General features: G+C 49.2%; 1 protein-coding gene across 1 annotated transcript in view; it reads left to right on the top strand.

Annotated features, from left to right (window-relative positions):
• The first annotated feature begins 2,767 nt into the window (after nucleotides 1-2,767).
• MMUT (methylmalonyl-CoA mutase) overlaps nucleotides 2,768-21,284 on the top strand; it is an 80,237-nt gene continuing 61,720 nt past the window's right edge. The window contains exons 1-6 of the mRNA XM_069728229.1: nucleotides 2,768-2,846; nucleotides 4,123-4,527; nucleotides 15,882-16,249; nucleotides 17,702-17,859; nucleotides 19,873-20,044; nucleotides 20,323-20,571. Coding sequence (XP_069584330.1) covers nucleotides 4,155-4,527; nucleotides 15,882-16,249; nucleotides 17,702-17,859; nucleotides 19,873-20,044; nucleotides 20,323-20,571 — 1,320 coding nt within the window. The 5' untranslated portion in view covers nucleotides 2,768-2,846; nucleotides 4,123-4,154. The remainder of the gene's footprint in view (nucleotides 2,847-4,122; nucleotides 4,528-15,881; nucleotides 16,250-17,701; nucleotides 17,860-19,872; nucleotides 20,045-20,322; nucleotides 20,572-21,284) is intronic.

Raw genomic sequence — 21,284 nt, 5'->3', positions numbered from 1 at the left:
AACGGTCGTTTATAATGTCAGGACCAGCTACCTGACGGCACTCACCAGTGGCTGCGCAGGGGGTTAGCCTGGACGACTGGTGCTGGGGACAGCCTTGTGACACCAAGTAGCTGTGAACGAGAGCTGTAGCAGCGGCGCTGCAGGGGCTAGCCGCTCTCCAGAGAAGGCAGACAGGACCTGTGGTCAGGTGACCATGTGTCAGAGGGGGTGGGCGGAGCTTAGCACCATTGTTTGAGCCTGCAGCGCGGGGCTGCATCGGCTTTGGGAGAAAGTGTAAGAAAGAGAGGAACCCCCAAGGATGTTAAAAGGGGTGACAGGAAAAAAACGTAGTCACACAAGCCAAGGTCATACACAGAGAGGTCGGCGCAGTACACAGGGGCAGTCAGAAGAATAGTCAGGACGTAGCAAGAGATCAGTAAACCAGAACGGGCAATAGACGGTACAGAAACGGCAGGCAAGAATCACAACAGGGACGGGACCAGATCAGAAACCAAACAGACAAACAATAGTACATGCACAAAGCAGAGGAACACCAGGGTCAGACACACTCAGCCAAGGGTCAGAGTATAAACGACAAGGATTGACCTCACAGTGAGGCTATAAAAAGCCTCCCAGGACCCAGAAAGAGGCCATCCCAGTTAACCCTGCAACTACCTGACCCGAGAATCCAATAAACCATGACACTTGTGTGCTGGACCAGATCAGGTGACCCTCTCTATGGACTTCCCTGTGTGCTCAACCATGAGGAGATTTGGTGCCACGGAAGAGAGCGGGGCAGACGTGGCCCAGAGACACCACTGAGACCAACGTGACAGGCCTCAGCGGGGAGTCTGTGCTACCCAGGTGTCGGTCACCACCTGGCAAAACGTAATCTGCACCCTGCACTGGTCAAGCCTCCATGATCCGACTATGCCTGTCAAGAGCTGAGGCCCAGTTCTCTCTGCCCCGAGCCTGAGAGACTTCTTCCGACGGTCAAGCCGAGAAGAGCCGTGCAACACCTGCGGCAGGAGAGGCACGCCGGCGAGAGAGGAGGAACAGTGCGAGTGAGCAGGGCCATCACTTCCAGCTATCACCTGCGGTAGCGGGGTCTGCTGGGTCTAGGATTATAGGTTGGAAGGGGGCCGGTTGTTGACTCACGTGGTGACTCCCAAGACTGGGCGCACCGCTGTCGTTAAGTACTGAGAGACTTTCTAGCTTGTTCGTAACCTGTTGTGATCCCCTATATTGTTAAATTGCATATTTACTAACCCTAATTGTTTAGAAGTTATTGTTGTATAAAAATACCAATATATCAACCCCTGGCTTTTTCCGCCTCATGATCTCTGTGCATTGTATTCAGACACCTGCATTACACACCTCTGAAGATGAGTATGAGCACACTGAGGACAAGCATGAGCACCTCTGAGGACTAGCATGTGCGCCTCCAAGAACGAGCATGTGCACCTCCGATGATGACAATGGACACATCTGAGGATGAGCATGTGCACCTCTGATGACGAGCATGTGCGCCTCTGAAGACCAGCATGTGCGCCTCTGGGGACGAGCATGTGCGCTTCCGAGAACAAGTATGTGCACCTCCGATGAGAGCATGAGCACCTCTGAGGACTAGCATGTGCGCCTCCAAGAACAAGCATGGACACGTCCGATGATGACAATGGACACATCTGAGGATGAGCATGTTCACCTCTGATGACGAGCATGTGCGCTTCTGGGGACAAGCATGTGCGCCTCTGAGGACGAGCATGTGCGCTTCCGAGAACAAGTATGTGCACCTCCAATGAGAGCATGAGCACCTCTCAGGACTATCATGTGCGCCTCCAAGAACGAGCATGGGCACTTCAGATGATGAGCATGTGTATCTCCGTCCCCTTCTAGACTAAGGTCTGGAGAGCCCGTCCTTGTTTGTAGAGCCCAGTTCCCTGAATCATTGGGGGTCACAGCTGTCAGACAGTAAATTATTTCCTCTCCTATGAATAATAAATAAGAATCGCCGTTTAATAAATACGGGCTTTACTTGGAATTCGGACGTCGATATATCACTGTATCAGTACACAGCGGCGAGGTTACGGGGCAGATATGAGGCTGTTGAATTTGTGTCAGGAGACCCTCGTCCCCATGGAGCGGATGTCTGAATTCTTCCTAAATGTCAGGAGGGGATTTCACATCGCCATCTGGGATTAATGAGCAATCGATTTTTTTTATGAATTTTGTGCAGTAAATTTCACCATTTGCCTCATGTGCCGGATTATCGGAATGTCAGGGTAATCAAATGCCAGGAATAAGGAAATTTACTGACGTTACGACGAACATTTACACGTTTTATAGTATAGGAAACAAAAAAACGGAAACGATAAGTGGTGTAAAAGTTATAATTGAATTGTAACATAATGCTGCAAAGTGCAATAAAAATGATGCTAAAAATGTGGTTTCTTCACTAGTATACATTGCAGCACGCTACACACTGGGATACCACATTGTGCCAATCCCCATGGCGGCCATTAGTATATTGTGCACAGTATTTTGCAGGGATTCACTGGAGGAGCCAAGTCTGAACTTTTTCCTTAGCACTGACAAGACGTCTATTAATTTACATAATTTGCATCTATATTAATGACTGAGGCACGAATCAGTCATCTGGCTGCCATAGTAACAACAGTCAGACATGTCACATGACACGTATACCCAAGAGTGAGTGTGTTTAGACGGAACCCAATCAGCGGGCTTCGTTCTCAGGGAGGTGACGCAAGTAACTGGACACCGGAAGTGACGTATTATCTGCTGTGGAGCACGCCGGGATTTGTAGTTCTATCCAGTTTCCTGACGTTGTGCAGCTCCCAGGACATAAGGTGAGAATGGCAGAGTGTTGTCCTCTGTGCCTTATTACAGGGGGCCGGACAGTGTGAGCGCCAGACCCCATTATATATGTGTGTCCAGACATAGGGGGGCGACACAGGGGTCGTGCATTGCACAAGTGTGTACCTTTCCAGACTAGGACATGTCACAGGTGTATATGGGTCACTGACCGCAGGATTTACTGACCACACCGGGGTGATTGCAAGCTCTTGCGTCAACACTTTCTTTCCGATGACACGTCTGTTTTTCACATTTTTAAAGGGATTTTCCATTTTTCCGAGAACGCTCACAGTTCTGCAGCTTTCTAATACACGTCCGTGAGATGTTTAGTTAGAAAGTAAAGAAGAAACTGCTGCAAAAGAAATCTGTTATTATACAGCGATGAAATCCTTGTTGTTTGTAGTCTGTTACCATGGAGACACATTGGTCTGCATAGGAGCTGTGTACACCAAGCGGCAGATTTTTTATTATTATTTTATATATATAAATATATATATATATAATTTTTTTTTTTTTTTTAATGAAGATTAATTGCAGAGTTTCTTTGATTTTTCATTTTGTATGTGCCGGAGCGATAACATAAAGGACAGAGGTGGATGTAGACTAGATACAGTTTTATGGTACAAGTAAAATGTGTCATAAAATGGCGGCAGAATGCGTTTGTGTGGAGCCGGCACCTTGTTAGTACTCCGAAATGGAGCTAATAAAAACATGATTCCGCCACGCAAAAAACAAGTCCTCACACAGCGGCATCAAATGACTGAAAGTCACAGATCAGGGCGAAACGAGCAAATTATTATTATTTATTATTACTATTTATTATTAATATTTATTACTATTTAATATTAGTAGTATTTTTTATGTTAAATTTTTTTGCAATTTTTCCCATTTTTTCCAGGTCCTGTCTTAGGCTCCTAGTCTGCAGTTACCCTATGTGACTGCAGACTTGTGAATCCTCATTCTCTGGGACCGGTAGCTGCCGGTCATGTGACCCCAATTCTACGATCTGCAAACTTGCGGTCACATGCTGACCAGACGCCTCCAGCATCGTTCTATACACCTGCCTTCAGCGAGGCGGCGCACGTCTAGTCGGCATGTGACCGCATGCACGCTATACTAGGAGGGTCGCATCACTGCCAGCACTGGAGATTCGTCAGAGGATGGCTGCGGTCACATAGAGTGACAGACCCAGTGACTGCAGACTTGTATCTTAGGGCCGGCAGCCCCGTTAAGCACTGTGTAATGATACCGTCTGTTTTCCTTTGTCAGCTGCACCTGCTGTGACTTCTGGTTCTCCGATCATGCTGCGGGTGAGAGTGCGGCATCTGCTGTGGAGAAGGATCTGTCCTGGTCCTCTCATTGTGAGCAGCGGTCGCCCCACTTCTGCCCGGAGCCATCAAACCTTACATCCAGAATGGGCAGCCCTGGCCAAGAAGCAGCTAAAAGGCAAAGATCCGGAGAGCCTAAGATGGCACACACCGGAGGGCATAGTGATAAAGCCTCTGTACACCAAGAGGGACACCACGGACCTCCCCGAGGAGCTTCCAGGGGTCAGCCCGTTCACCCGAGGCCCGTACCCCACCATGTACACACACAGGCCCTGGACCATCCGGCAGTACGCCGGCTTCAGCACCGTGGAGGAGAGCAACAAGTTCTATAGGGACAACATAAAGGGTAAGGAGAGATTTACAAAACGCTGGACTATCAGACGTTCTGTATTATTGGATGGCAGATTAACCTCTTAACATCCAACATATTCTGCCTTTACGTTGGCCAGCTAAGATATTTCATCATTTTGCCACGGTACTCCATGATGCTTTAATTTGACAGCCAGGGACCCCATAAAGGCCCCCTAGGTCAACCATAAGCATCTGCCAAAGGCAATAAAGTAGCCCTCCTTATCCCAAAAATCATAAGACCAAAACATGATGGGCTCCTGAGGAATAAAGTTAAATTGCCAATGTTATCGCATAGTAAATGATGGGGGATAAAGAATAGCGTACTGGCTGCGTCTCTGAGCTTCCAGCCCCCAAAATAGAAAATGATATTCATTCCTCAATCGCCTGGATCACAGAATGGTAGCAATGAAAAACTGACTGCGTCCTGTAGAAAAACACAAGCCTTGATCAGGCGGTGCTGACGGAAAAAGTAAGTTATGGCTCTGGAGATGTTGCCACCCAAGACTCCTTTCACACATCGGTGTCTCCAGTATGTGTGGTGACAATTTTCGCATGTACTGGAGACACACGTGGACCCATTTAAATCTATTGGCCTGCGCACATGTCTGTGTGACCCACACCTGGACATGTCCTTTTTTTTCCCGACAGCACGTACATTGATACGTGCACTGCACGTGTAGTGAATTGTACATATATTAGCTAATAAATGAAAAAAATGTTGTGGGGTGTCCCTTATTTTTAATAACCAGTCAAGAGAAAGCAGACAGCTGTAAGCTGGGCCTATTAGTCTGGGAAGGGACCAATATCCATGACCCTTACCAGCCTATTAATATTTCCCCCCAGATGTCTGCTTTGTCTTTACTGGTTATTAAAAATAGGGCACCCTAAAAAAAAAGTGATGTGGGTCCCTCCTGTTTTTAATAATCAGGAAATGCTTAGTAGACAGTTGCGGGCTGATATTAATAGGCTGGGAAGGTCCATGGATATTGGCCCCTTCCCAGGCTAATAAGACCAGCCCGCAGCTGCTCCAGAGATGGTGCATCCATTAGATGTGCCAATTTTGGCGCTTAGCCTTGGATTTTTCTAGTTTCCCTGGTACCTTGTCAATCGGGGTAATGGTTTTGGGGTTGATGTCAGCTGTGCAATGTCCACTGATACCAAACCCAGGGGTTAGTAATGAAGAGGCGTCCATTACTACACCCGTAGTCAAAAGAAATATACACACACATACAAAAGTCTTTTGATACAGGGTTAGTCATGGGGATGTCTGATAGACACCTCTCCATTATTAACCCATGGGCTTGGTATCAGCGGACATCTTACAGCTGACATCAACCCCAAAACCACAACCCTGATTGCCTGTGCACCATGCATCGAGAAGAGCCGAGGCTAAGCGCCAGAATTGGCGCATCTAAAGGATGGGCCATTTCTGGGGCGAATGACGGCTGATTGTATTAGGCTGGGAAGGGGCCAATATCCATGGACCTTCCCAAATTATTAACATCAAACCGCAGCTATCTGATTAGCCTTTGCTGGTTATTAAAAAATAGGGGAGACCCCACGTCATTATTTTTATTTAAGGGTCCCCATTTTTAATAACCAGTAAAGGCAAAGCAGACAGCTGTGAGCTGTTATTAATAAGCAGGGAACTGCCATGGATATTGACCCCTTACCAGACGACTTCTTAGCTGTCTGCTTTCCCTTAGCTGTGTATTCTAATGGGAGATCCCACACCATTTTTTTTCATTTATTTTTTTAGCAGAATACATGCATATTGCATATCTCTCTGACATTTATTTATCTATCAATCAATCTATCTTTGCACATCAAACACCTAAACATCTGTCATTTCTATTCTGCATTCTATTCCAGTACATGTCATACTGATGGTGCAGACAGATGACACACGTACATGGATAGCGCTAGTACTGTTTTTTTTCCAGTACAAGAAATATCAGGAAGTACAATGGATGCCTAAAGATGTTTTTTCTCCTTCGCCTCATTGGGGGACACAGACCATGGGTGTTATGCTGCTGCCACTAGGAGGCTGACACTAAGTGATACAAAAAAAATTTGCTCCTCCCCTGCAGTATACACCCTCCTGCTGGCTCTCAGCTCCTCCCCTGCAGTATACACCCTCCTGCTGGCTCTCAGCTCCTCCCCTGCAGTATACACCCTCCTGCTGGCTCTCAGCTCCTCCCCTGCAGTATACACCCTCCTGCTGGCTCTCAGCTCCTCCCCTGCAGTATACACCCTCCTGCTGGCTCTCGGCTCCTCCCCTGCAGTATACACCCTCCTGCTGGCTCTCGGCTCCTCCCCTGCAGTATACACCTGCTGGCTCTCGGCTCCTCCCCTGCAGTATACACCTCCTGCTGGCTCTCAGCTCCTCCCCTGCAGTATACACCCTCCTGCTGGCTCTCGGCTCCTCCCCTGCAGTATACACCTGCTGGCTCTCGGCTCCTCCCCTGCAGTATACACCTCCTGCTGGCTCTCAGCTCCTCCCCTGCAGTATACACCCTCCTGCTGGCTCTCAGCTCCTCCCCTGCAGTATACACCCTCCTGCTGGCTCTCAGCTCCTCCCCTGCAGTATACACCCTCCTGCTGGCTCTCAGCTCCTCCCCTGCAGTATACACCCTCCTGCTGGCTCTCGGCTCCTCCCCTGCAGTATACACCTGCTGGCTCTCGGCTCCTCCCCTGCAGTATACACCTCCTGCTGGCTCTCAGCTACTCCCCTGCAGTATACACCCTCCTGCTGGCTCTCAGCTCCTCCCCTGCAGTATACACCCTCCTGCTGGCTCTCAGCTCCTCCCCTGCAGTATACACCCTCCTGCTGGCTCTCAGCTCCTCCCCTGCAGTATACACCCTCCTGCTGGCTCTCAGCTCCTCCCCTGCAGTATACACCCTCCTGCTGGCTCTCAGCTCCTCCCCTGCAGTATACACCTTCCTGCTGGCTCTCAGCTCCTCCCCTGCAGTATACACCCTCCTGCTGGCTCTCAGCTCCTCCCCTGCAGTATACACCCTCCTGCTGGCTCTCAGCTCCTCCCCTGCAGTATACACCTTCCTGCTGGCTCTCAGCTCCTCCCCTGCAGTATACACCCTCCTGCTGGCTCTCAGCTCCTCCCCTGCAGTATACACCCTCCTGCTGGCTCTCAGCTCCTCCCCTGCAGTATACACCTCCTGCTGGCTCTCGGCTCCTCCCCTGCAGTATACGCCCTCCTGCTGGCTCTCAGCTCCTCCCCTGCAGTATACACCCTCCTGCTGGCTCTCGGCTCCTCCCCCGCAGTATACGCCCTCCTGCTGGCTCTCGGCTCCTCCCCTGCAGTATACACCCTCCTGCTGGCTCTCGGCTCCTCCCCTGCAGTATACACCCTCCTGCTGGCTCTCGGCTCCTCCCCTGCAGTATACACCCTCCTGCTGGCTCTCAGCTCCTCCCCTGCAGTATACACCCTCCTGCTGGCTCTCAGCTCCTCCCCTGCAGTATACACCCTCCTGCTGGCTCTCAGCTCCTCCCCTGCAGTATACACCCTCCTGCTGGCTCTCAGCTCCTCCCCTGCAGTATACACCCTCCTGCTGGCTCTCAGCTCCTCCCCTGCAGTATACACCCTCCTGCTGGCTCTCAGCTCCTCCCCTGCAGTATACACCTTCCTGCTGGCTCTCAGCTCCTCCCCTGCAGTATACACCCTCCTGCTGGCTCTCAGCTCCTCCCCTGCAGTATACACCCTCCTGCTGGCTCTCAGCTCCTCCCCTGCAGTATACACCTTCCTGCTGGCTCTCAGCTCCTCCCCTGCAGTATACACCCTCCTGCTGGCTCTCAGCTCCTCCCCTGCAGTATACACCCTCCTGCTGGCTCTCGGCTCCTCCCCTGCAGTATACACCCTCCTGCTGGCTCTCAGCTCCTCCCCTGCAGTATACACCCTCCTGCTGGCTCTCAGCTCCTCCCCTGCAGTATACACCCTCCTGCTGGCTCTCGGCTCCTCCCCTGCAGTATACACCCTCCTGCTGGCTCTCAGCTCCTCCCCTGCAGTATACACTCTCCTGCTGGCTCTCAGCTCCTCCCCTGCAGTATACACCCTCCTGCTGGCTCTCGGCTCCTCCCCTGCAGTATATACCCTCCTGCTGGCTCTCGGCTCCTCCCCTGCAGTATACACCCTCCTGCTGGCTCTCGGCTCCTCCCCTGCAGTATACACTCTCCTGCTGGCTCTCAGCTCCTCCCCTGCAGTATACGCCCTCCTGCTGGCTCTCGGCTCCTCCCCTGCAGTATACACCCTCCTGCTGGCTCTCAGCTCCTCCCCTGCAGTATACACTCTCCTGCTGGCTCTCGGCTCCTCCCCTGCAGTATACACCCTCCTGCTGGCTCTCAGCTCCTCCCCTGCAGTATACGCCCTCCTGCTGGCTCTCGGCTCCTCCCCTGCAGTATACACCTCCTGCTGGCTCTCGGCTCCTCCCCTGCAGTATACACCCTCCTGCTGGCTCTCATATAACCAGTTCTTGCTTAGTGTCTGTAGGAGGCACACGGGTCTGGTTCAGACAATGTTTTTATTTTACTTTTCTGTAAATTTTTATTTTTTAATTAACGGAGTGAAGGGGGCGACGGTTCCTTTCAAGGTTCCGATCTCCCCTGAACCATCAACAGGCGAGCACGGCGAGTATACCTCCCCGTACCCTCTCCTGCGACGTGGGAAGCCATGCCTGAGCTCACTTCAGGGGCGACGGTTCCTTTCATGGTCCCGATCTCCCCACACCAGCAGCAGGCGACCACACGGAGTGTCGCCTCCATGTATCCTCTCCTGGAGCCAGGCCTAATGCCGGACAACTGGCCCTGTCCACCCGGACTGAACTCCGTGGATGTACAGAGGCCCCTCTCTATGGCGTCCGAGCAGCCCCCACTGTCCCACCACTGTGAAAGCGGATGGCACAAGGAGGCGGACGGGTCCTCTCCACCTCCCTAACAAACGGATGATGGATTGAGGCTTATCCCTGCACCGTCCACGCTGCACAGAACAGCGCTGAAACCCACATCCGCGGCGGCTCCATGCCGGGACGCGCACCAATGGTGAGTGGATCCATCTTCAGTGGGATATTCACATGCTGACAGGCAGCCTCAGCCACTTCCCTGTGGCCCACCTCTCTGAGGTAACGGCTCCGGCCGGCTGCAAAAATTTAGCCCCCGGCTTTGGCCGATGTGTAGGCCGCATCCCGGAAGCCTCGCCTGCACTATGGCGCCCTAAGGCAGCTCCGCCCGCTTTTCTGGCGCTTCTCGCCTGGAACGCCCCTCACTTCTTCGAATGGTGTCACCTGCTGGCTACAGAAATTTAGGCCTCGGCTTGGGCCTATTCAACATTGTGTCCGTGTCTCCGCCCCCGACTTGGCGCTTCTCACTCTCTGCGAGATTTTTATCAACTCTGCAACTCCCATTGGCCATCTTGGTCCACCTGGCCGGCCCACGCTGGGACGATGGTTTCTGCATTAAAGGGGCACATCGACTCTACATCAGTACCTGACCTGACCAGTATTCCTTGGTCTTAAAGGCGCATGACCAGTATTCCCTGGTCTTAAAGGCGCATGACCAGTATTCCCTGGTCTTAAAGGCGCATGACCAGTATTCCCTGGTCTTAAAGGCGCATGACCAGTATTCCCTGGTCTTAAAGGCGCATGACCAGTATTCCCTGGTCTTAAAGGCGCATGACCAGTATTCCCTGGTCTTAAAGGCGCATGAGCAGTATTCCCTGGTCTTAAAGGCGCATGAGCAGTATTCCCTGGTCTTAAAGGCGCATGAGCAGTATTCCCTGGTCTTAAAGGCGCATGAGCAGTATTCCCTGGTCTTAAAGGCGCATGAGCAGTATTCCCTGGTCTTAAAGGCGCATGAGCAGTATTCCCTGGTCTTAAAGGCGCATGAGCAGTATTCCCTGGTCTTAAAGGTGCATGAGCAGTATTCCCTGGTCTTAAAGGCGCATGAGCAGTATTCCCTGGTCTTAAAGGCGCATGAGCAGTATTCCGTGGTCTTAAAGGCGCATCCCTGGTCTTAAAGGGCAAGACCAGTATTCCCTGATCTTAAAGGTGCATCCCTGTTCTTAAGGGGCATGACCAGTATTCTCTGGTCTTACGGGCGCATGATCAATCCAAGGAGCCCTCCGCCGCCGACCCCAGCTTATCCCAGAGTACCTAGTTCCCCTCAGTGGACTTTGTCACTGACCGCAATCCACGTTTCTCTGACCAAGAGATTGAATCCCTCCGTGTACACTCTGTGGCTCGGGGTGCTCGCAGGACCGATATACATGGTCCCTACCCTACATGGGAGCCGTCGGCTAGCAGGGGCCGCAAGTATTCTAGAAACGTACAGGCATCTAGAAAACGGAAGTTTTCGTTTCCTGCTCCCTCACCAATGATTTGATGACAACAAGGCTCTGAATATGGATCGGATATTGACTGAACTTGCCAGAGCTTCAGAGAAGAGTAACTAATCTCGGTACATTGACGAAGACTCTGGCTCTCCTCTAGACTACACAGTGTCCCTCATAAGGTGACTAAACTCCCTTGTAGCGCATTTGCCATTCAGTCCGGATAAGCGATTCACTGGACACAAGCCTCTACGTGGGATGCCATGCCTGGCCTGATTTTTAAGGGCGACGTGTCCTTTTAAAGGGCACCGATCTCCCCACACTATCAACAGATGAGCACACGGAGTGTCGCCTCCATGTTTCCTCTCTGCACCCAGGCCTAACGCCAGACAACCTGTCCTGTCCACCCGGAGACCTGAACTCTGTGGATGTACAGAGGCACCCTTTTTGGCATACGAGCACCCCCCTCTGCATCACCACTATTTAGCGGATGATGCAAGAAGCCGGACAATTCCTCTCCACTTCCCTGGTAAGAGGTTGATGGATCGAGGGTTCCTAATTTTTATCTCTGCACAGTCAAAAGAGAGCGGCAATGGCAAGAGACTATGACCTGCTGGATGCAGCCTGCTTTCTGCCAATGGGCAGATTAACCGGGTAGAATCTCCTGTGGTAGACCTACCAGTATACCCGCCCGATGTATCATCAGTTAAAAATACCACGGACTGTCAGATAGCAAATCTGGTTCATTCCGTCTTGCGGCTTTGGGTTCAGCGCTCTACGCTCCCTAGCCGCCGCATGGATTGCTAGAGCAATGGTCTCCTGGCTGGAGACGTTAACTACCTTGATTCACACCAGTAACAACTGGCCAATCAAATCTTTTGAGCGGGAGACTGACAAGATCTAAGCGATCTTGGTTCCAAGAAGGGGAACGAACAGTAACACCGTCCCTGGACCTCAAACTTCTAACAACCTTTGACATGGTCCTCCTTCTTCGGATGGAGTTCCTCCGCTCAGCCATTACTTCAACAGAAAAAGGTGCAGTTTCCAGCATCCATCGACATTCGGGATGCTTACCTTCTTCAAAAATTCCTTCGCTTTTCCATTCGTGAACAGCTTTTTCAAGTCACAACCTTGTCCTTCGGCCTTGCTTCCGCACCGAGTGTTCGCAAGGGTCATGACGAATGTCATGTTTCTCTCGCATCCTTGAGGCGTGCTCGTCCTGCCCTGTTTGGTCGACTGTCTAGCCACCCTTCCAGGACTACAATGAGTCGTCTATATCACTTGCGATACCCTCCCACCTGGGCTGGCAGCTAAACTTAGACAAGTTCTCCTCATTTCCAGCCCAGCAGATATCCTTTATGAGGATGATCCTGCACACATCCAGAAGCATGGTAATTCCCCCTCGTGACAAGGTCACGGCCCTGCAACAAGAAGCTCGCGCACTTGATTACTCATTCCCTCTTCATTCGATTTGCTAGGAGGGTTCTGAGGAAAAATGGTGACTACAATGGAAGTGGTTTCCTTCACTCTGCTCGTTTTGAGCAAGTCTGACAGACTTTCAGACGATAGTCTCTGAGCTCCATCTTCATCCAGAGCCTTTCTCCCGGTTCAATGGTTATTAGTAACTACCAATGCCATTCTTCTTCTCCCTATCATTGCTCTGGACATCCGAATGGTAGTCCTACAGCAGGTCCACTGCCTTCTGGCCGGTCTCCCTATCCGAATTCAATTGGATAATGATGCCACAGCGGTGCCATATGTCAATCATCTAGCAGGTACTCACGGTCAGGCTCCATGACCGAGGTACCTATCATTCGGTGATCTCCGCAGTATATATCCCAGGAATAAAACTCTGGACGGCAAACAAATTCAGCCGTCAGGGTTCCGCCTCAAGTCAGTGGGAACTTCATCCCGAGGTCTTCCATCAGATCTGCCTTCACCGGAGCTCTCCAGTTGTAGATTGGACGGCGTCCAGACTGAATGCCAATGTACTCGAGTTCGTGGTTCGGCCTCGAGATCCAAGAGCCATCGCCCTGCATGCTCTGGTTCTGACTTGGTACCAGTTTCCATAACTCCCCTTCCTCTACTTCCAAGAGCCTTTTGGATGCAGAATGGGCCCCAGTGATCCTCCGAGATCCGCACTGACCACGTCAGTTTTTGTTTGCAGAGCTAGTATCTTCCCGCCTTATTGCAGCAAAACTGCAAGTAGGGACTTTCTCACAGAGAGTGTTCACATGTAGTTCTTCCCTATCGCATGCCGTTAGATCATTGGGACCTTAATGGTCCTAGGAGTCTTACAGCACACTCCTTTTCATCCGGGCAGACTTTACTATCATGGAAGTTCGCCCCTTTTTTCTCTGCGATATCCTCACTCTGACAAGTCTTTGGAGCTAGCTCCTTGCTCTTTCAGATGTTTTTCCCTTATTACCGTCAAGGCAAGGTTGTCCTCAGGCCATCCCCATCCCTTGTTACCAAGGTGGCATTGTATTACCACTGTTACGAGGGCATAGCTCTTCCCTCATCTCTTTCGGCACCAGTCCACAAAATGTAATGAGTTCCCCATATTCTGGACGAAGTGAGTGCTCTGAGTAGGTACGTATCGAGGACGGCGTCCTTCCAAAGGTTGGACACTTTATTTGGGCTTCCTGACGGTAAGAGGAAGGCTTCCTGATGTTTTCAGGAAGGGTTTAGCCGTTTCATCGGCCATGATAGCATGGTGGATTCTTTTCACCATCCTGGAGTCCTTCCATGCTAGATGTCAGCCTAACTCCAAGGATTCTAGGTACCAGGCGTGGGCAAAGTACGCCTGCAAGCTTGCGGATTCGTTCAGTCCGCATGCATTCTTGAAGCACTATAATCCCCACACTTCCACAGATGTGAGTCTGGGCAGGCGGACTCTGCAGGCCGCAGTGGCGCACTTGTAAGTAGCGGTTACACAGGGCCTGATCTGATGTTGTTCCCACCCAGGGACTGCTTTGGGACGTCCCACGGTCTGTGTCCCCCAATGAGGCGAAGGGGAAATAGGGATTTTTGTGTGCTCACCGTAAAATCCTTTTCTCCGAGCCATTCATTGGGAGACACAGCTCCCACCCTGGTATTAGCTTATGCTTGTTTTATAATTTGACATGCTATAATCTCATATATAATATGACATTCCGTAAGCTCAATCTGATATGCTATACTCTCATATATGATATGACATGCTTACGTTGTTATTGATCTCCTACTGCTTTTGCACCGAACTGGTTAGCTGAGAGCCAGCAGGAGGATGTATACTGCAAGGGAGGAGCTAGCTTTCTTTGTATCACTTAGTGTCAGCCTCCTAGTGGCAGCAGCATACACCCACGGTCTGTGTCCCCCAATGAATGGCTCGGAAAAAAGGATTTTACGGTGAGTACACAAAAATCCCTATTTTTTCTTATAAAACCTGTTTTAGGCTAGGTTCACATGTTGCTTTTTTTATGGAAATTAAAAGCTGCTTTTTACAGTACTAGCAAAAGCTATTAAAATTTCAGAAATCTCATGCACACACTTGGTTTATTTTTCCTGACTGAATTGGAAAACTGCTGTGTTTTTTGAAACTCAATTCTTTCAGTGTTTTGAAGTGTTTTTTTCACTCATAGAACACAATGAGCAAGTGGTAAAAATGCTGCTATCAGTTTTTGATGAAAAAAATGCAGGTACAGCAGGATATGAAACCCATTTATTTTTGCATTTTTTCCCCCAAGTTTAATCCAAAATGTCTTGATATCTTCATATGTCCATGGGTGTTAGTATTAGTATAGTTTGATTAAATTAGTGATATGTGTAAAAGTGAACAGTGCCCACAACAACTCAATGCCCTACCAATTGTGTAAAAATGAGCACTACCTGACCTACTCAATGCCCTACCAATGTGTTAAGTAAACAATGCTCTACCAACTAAATGCCCTACCAATGTGTAAAAGTAAACAATGCCCTACCAATGTGTAAAAGTAAGCAATGCCCTACCAATGTGTAAAAATAAGCAATGCCCTACCAACGAAATGCCCTACCAATATGTAAAAGTAAACAATGCCCTACCAATGTGTAAAGGTGAACAATGCCCGGCCTTCTCAATGTCCTACCAATGTGTAAAAGTAAACAATGCCCTACCAACTAAATGCCCTACCAATATGTATAAGTAAGCAATGCCCTACCAATGTGTAAAGGTGAACAATGCCCGGCCTTCTCAATGCCCTACCAATATGTAAAAGTAAACAATGCCCTACCAATGTGTAAAGGTGAACAATGCCCGGCCTTCTCAATGCCCTACCAATGTGTAAAAGTAAACAATGCCCTACCAACTAAATGCCCTACCAATATGTATAAGTAAGCAATGCCCTACCAATGTGTAAAGGTGAACAATGCCCGGCCTTCTCAATGCCCTACCAATATGTAAAAGTAAACAATGCCCTACCAATGTGTAAAGGTGAACAATGCCCTACCCTTGTGTAAAAGTTAACAAATACTTATCAGCTCAATGCCCTGCCAATGTGCAGACGTAAATAAAGCCAGACCAGCTCAATGCCCTACTAATGTGTTAGGTAAACAATGCCTGGCCAATTCAGCTCCCCTCTTCCCTTCTTTTTACACTTGAAATTGTTTTGTTTTTTTCATGAACTTTTCTTCGTTCAGAATAGTCACTTTTTTCAAATTTTAGAAATCTTTTCCACCTAAATAATTTGAACAATTTTTTTCCCAAAAAATGTTCTGGTGTAACTTACGTCTTATACTAGTGGCCTGACACTTTGTATTACTCATTCTTGTCTGGTGGAAGCAAAGCTCAACTTTGAGATCCTGAAAAACGCTCCAAAAACTGCAGCAAAACCTGCTTTTTGTCTTCTGCTTTTTTACTGCCAAGAGTTCGGGTTTTGGCAGCAGCATAAAAGCGATGTGTGAACACAGCCAAGGGATTGTATAGCTGTGAGGGTCTGAGGCTCTGTTCCAAGTTTCACTCACGAGTCTCTTGGTTCCCTTGATTTTCTCGCAGCCGGTCAGCAGGGGTTGTCCGTGGCTTTTGACCTGGCCACCCACCGAGGATACGACTCTGACAACCCTAGAGTTCACGGAGATGTGGGCATGGCCGGGGTGGCCATCGACACAGTAGAAGACACCAAGATGCTTTTTGATGGCATCCCTCTGGAGAAGATGTCCGTGTCCATGACCATGAATGGCGCCGTCATCCCCATCCTGGCTATGTTTGTAGTCACAGGGCAGGAGCAGGGCTGTCCTCAGGAGAAGCTGACCGGGACCATCCAGAATGACATCTTGAAGGAGTTTATGGTCAGGAACACCTATATATTCCCTCCAGGGCCGTCCATGAAAATCATCGCCGATATCTTCCAGTACACATCTCAGGTGAGGAATCCATAGCCTGCACTCCCGGTGATTATCTCGGCTGCAGTCCAGACCCCGGTCTTCTGCTCCGCTTACGTGCCGGTAAGGCTGCATACACATGGTCGTGTTTCACTGACTTCATAGGGAATGGCCCGAACACAGGTTTCCTGACCATCAGAAAAAAATGTCTACATCTTTTCCATTGTGTAAGTCCGTGGAAATCGTACTGCACTCATATGTCACCTAAGTGCAGTCAGATGGTTTCCACGCTCTTATTGACTTGCATAGCCGAATCAGATCCAACTCTGGCATGCATCAATTTCTTTTTTACTCTGGTGCTGTCTAAAGAAAAAAATTGTACATATGCACGGCCCATAGAGAAACATTGGTCCGAGTGTGATGTTTTGTCAGATTGCACTAGGATCGATAATTCGGTTGTCGGCACCTGCCCTTAGATCCGATCATCAAGAAGCTTTCTCCAGTTTTCTGACATACGAACTATTGCAACATTTAATCACAGCCAGCAGTGAACAAATTTGTCGACTTTCGTAGTTTTTAAGCCAAAGTTACCAGTTTTTTTAAAAATGTGGTGAGGGGCGCTTAGTGGAGAGGGGCGCGTAGTGGAGAGGGGCGCGTAGTGGAGAGGGGCGCGTAGTGGAGAGGGGCGCGTAGTGGAGAGGGGCGCGTAGTGGAGAGGGGCGCGTAGTGGAGAGGGGCACGTAGTGGAGAGGGGCACGTAGTGGAGAGGGGCACGTAGTAGAGCGTAGTGGAGAGGGGCGCGTAGTGGAGAGGGGCACGTAGTAGAGCATAGTGGAGAGGGGCACGTAGTAGAGCATAGTGGAGAGGGGCGCATAGTGGAGTGTAGTGGAGAGGTGCGCATAGTGGTGAGGGGCGCATAGTGGTGAGGGGCTCGTAGAGCGTAGTGGAGATGGATGCATAGTGGAGCTCTGTTGAGTTCTGTGATTGGCTGCAGCGTTGATGTGAGCTGCCAACGTGATGTCACCACTGCTGTCAAAACACGGAAATCGGAGCATCAGTGGGGTTTGGGGGAGTATTGCTTGTGATATCACTTTTGGGGTGCACTTTTCTAAAGATGGAAAACCCCTTTAAATTCCAGCACACCAAGCATGAGGGTGTTCTGTTCAGCCGCACTGTCCATAAGTCCCACAAGCGACCTCCATGATACGGGGGCGATGTTTGTGCTGTGATAAGGAGGTCTTCTACTACCTGACCCTATAACGCGGGGCAGAGGCTGGAGCACACATCCCCCAGCAGCATTAGTGCGGCCCCTTCTCCCTCCAGGCCTAGCGCTCGCCCGGTGACCACCATGTCGCTGTCCCTGGGGTCTGCTATCACCTAGCAGGCTGCATGTCTCCTCCTCAGTATCTGCAGAAATAAGTGCGGCTCCTGGCTCAGATTAGGCCACATCTCATCACTGCTCCTCACAGTCTCACCCCCGGTCTATCTCCCCAGCACATGCCCAAATTCAACTCCATCTCCATCAGCGGCTATCACATGCAGGAAGCCGGAGCCGACGCTGTTCTGGAGCTGGCCTACACCGTAGCAGATGGGCTGGAGTACTGCCGGACAGGACTGACAGCCGGGCTCACCATCGACGAGTTTGCACCCAGGTGAGAACTGTGACTTCATGTAATGCTAGTGCAGAACAGTGAGTGCAGCTCTGGGGTATAATACAGAATGTAACTCAGGATCAATACTGTATGTACACAGTGACTGCACCAGCAGAATAGTGAGTGCAGCTCTGGAGTATAATACAGGATGTAACTCAGGATCAGTAATGTACACAGCAACTCCACCAGCAGAATAGTGAGTGCAGCTCTGGGGTATAATACAGGATGTAACTCAGGATCAGTAATGTAATGTATGTACACAGTGACTGCACCAGCAGAATAGTGAGTGCAGCTCTGGAGTATAATACAGGATGTAACTCAGGATCAGTAATGTAATGTATGTACACAGTGACTGCACCAGCAGAATAGTGAGCGCAGCTCTGGAGTATAATACAGGATGTAACTCAGGATCTGTAATGTAATGTATGTACACAGTGACTGCACCAGCAGAATAGTGAGTGCAGCTCTGGGGTATAATACAGGATGTAACTCAGGATCAGTAATGTAATGTATGTACACAGTGACTGCACCAGCAGAATAGTGAGTGCAGCTCTGGAGAATAATACAGGATGTAACTCGGGATCAGTAATGTAATGTATGTACACAGTGACTGCACCAGCAGAATAGTGAGTGCAGCTCTGGGGTATAATACAGGATGTAACTCAGGATCAGTACAAGATCAGTAATGTAATGTACGTACACAGTGACTGCACCAGCAGAATAGTGAGCGCAGCTCTGGAGTATAATACAGGATGTAACTCAGGATCAGTAATGTAATGTATGTACACAGTGACTGCACCAGCAGAATAGTGAGCGCAGTTCTGGGGTATAATACAGGATGTAACTCGGGATCAGTAATGTAATGTATGTACACAGTGACTGCACCAGCAGAATAGTGAGTGCAGCTCTGGAGTATAATACAGGATGTAACTCGGGATCAGTACAGGATCAGTAATGTAATGTACGTACACAGTGACTGCACCAGCAGAATAGTGAGTGCAGCTCTGGAGTATAATACAGGATGTAACTCAGGATCAATAATGTATGTACACAGTGACTGCACCAGCAGAATAGTGAGCGCAGCTCTGGAGTATAATACAGGATGTAACTCAGGATCAGTAATGTAATGTATGTACACAGTGACTGCACCAGCAGAATAGTGAGTGCAGCTCTGGGGTATAATACAGGAAGTAACTCAGGATCAGTAATGTAATGTATGTACACAGTGACTGCACCAGCAGAATAGTGAGTGCGGCTCTGGGGTATAATACAGGATGTAACTCAGGATCAGTAATGTAATGTATGTACACAGTGACTGCACCAGCAGAATAGTGAGTGCAGCTCTGGGGTATAATACAGGAGGTAACTCAGGATCAGTAATGTAATGTATGTACACAGTGACTGCACCAGCAGAATAGTGAGTGCAGCTCTGGAGTATAATACAGGATGTAACTCAGGATCAGTAATGTAATGTATGTACACAGTGACTGCACCAGCAGAATAGTGAGCGCAGCTCTGGAGTATAATACAGGATGTAACTCAGGATCAGTAATGTAATGTATGTACACAGTGACTGCACCAGCAGAATAGTGAGTGCAGCTCTGGGGTATAATACAGGATGTAACTCAGGATCAGTAATGTAATGTATGTACACAGTGACTGCACCAGCAGAATAGTGAGTGCAGCTCTGGGGTATAATACAGGATGTAACTCAGGATCAGTAATGTAATGTATGTACACACTGACTGCACCAGCAGAATAGTGAGTGCAGCTCTGGGGTATAATACAGGAGGTAACCCAGGATCAGTAATGTAATGTATGTACACAGTGACTGCACCAGCAGAATAGTGAGTGCAGCTCTGGGGTATAATACAGGATGTAACCCAGGATCAGTAATGTAATGTATGTACACAGTGACTGCACCAGCAGAATAGTGAGTGCAGCTCTGGGGTATAATACCGGATTCTTAGTGTACTTTTTGCATCTTTGATTTTGTGCTTTGCACCCGCTCAGGTTGTCCTTCTTTTGGGGCATTGGGATGAATTTCTATATGGAAATTGCAAAAATGCGAGCAGGCCGTAGGCTGTGGGCCCATCTTATTGAGAAGAACTTCCATCCCAAGGACAAGAAGTCTCTGTTGCTGCGCGCGCACTGCCAGACGTCTGGGTGGTCACTTACAGAACAGGTGAGGACCCTGGAATACTCGGAGCGTCACATGTAGACACTGATGGGAGACAGAGCTGTTCTGCATAATGATTGCATGAACATAGATGTAACTAGTCTGAAATACAGAGCTCTTGTTCGGGGTCCACAGCTCCACTGCAGACCTATATGTCTGCTTAGTAACAGTCTGTTGCCATGCCTACACATAGCTTTGCACGGGGCCTGCAGACACCAGACAATAAAATATTCTTACTAGGATGCCTTTGTGTGTCTGGTGACATGATTGTCATACATCGGCAGGACCCGTACAACAACGTCATCCGCACCGTGATTGAAGCCATGGCCGCAGTGTTCGGGGGCACGCAGTCGCTCCACACTAACTCGTTTGATGAGGCCTTAGGTCTGCCCACCGTGAAGAGCGCGCGGATCGCCCGGAACACCCAGATTATCATTCAGGAGGAGTCCGGGATCCCCAAGGTGGCAGACCCCTGGGGGGGGTCCCACATGATGGAGTGCCTCACCGAGGACGTGTACCAGGCGGCTCTGAAGGTGAGGACGCGCGCGCGTGTGCAGATGTAGCAGAGCCGGGTCTTCCCTCAGCCTGCTCCGCAGCGTTATCCATTGTTACGACCACTGATATAGTGACAGCTAGGTGCTAGTGGTCGTAACCATGGATACCTAAGGTCCTGCACATGAGGAAAGAGACACAGCTAATCAGGAAAACTATCCTACATTTCTAATTGGAGGTATTTGCTAATATTATTATTATTACACCTTCTACAGATTGGAAATGGGAATACCCCTTTAAGTCATTACGTCTGCAGCCATTTTTGCATTCTCAATTTTTTTTTTCTCTCCTTTTCCCAAGATTCAACTTTTTGATATTTTTCCGTTCGGCAGCACATAAGGTTTTTTTCTTTTTTTTTTTTTAAAGCTTTGACCTAGGGATAAGAATTCTTCCTTTTTGACTTTTTTTCTTTACCAAGTGGGTGAATCAATGTATACTTTTCATAGTTCGACCTGTTACAGATATGGCAATAATACATTTTTTTTTTTCATTTCGTATTGAGAAAAGTTTTTAAACCTTTTTTTTTTTTTTGCATTTTTTTTTTTTAAGGTTTCCTATTGGACTTGGTCATGCTCTCGTTTATTCGCGTGTACCATATGCTTCTATATTAGAGTATTGCGTCCTACAGGACAACTAATGATCCCCTCTCCGGCTGGGCCTCAGGGGAGTACAGAGATAGCAGTGACGGTGGCTT

This window comes from Ranitomeya imitator, chromosome 5 (assembly GCF_032444005.1).
Source record: "Ranitomeya imitator isolate aRanImi1 chromosome 5, aRanImi1.pri, whole genome shotgun sequence".
NCBI lineage: Eukaryota > Metazoa > Chordata > Amphibia > Anura > Dendrobatidae > Ranitomeya > Ranitomeya imitator.
Note: the sequence above shows the minus strand (reverse complement) of the source record. Positions and strands in the feature narration are given on the sequence as shown.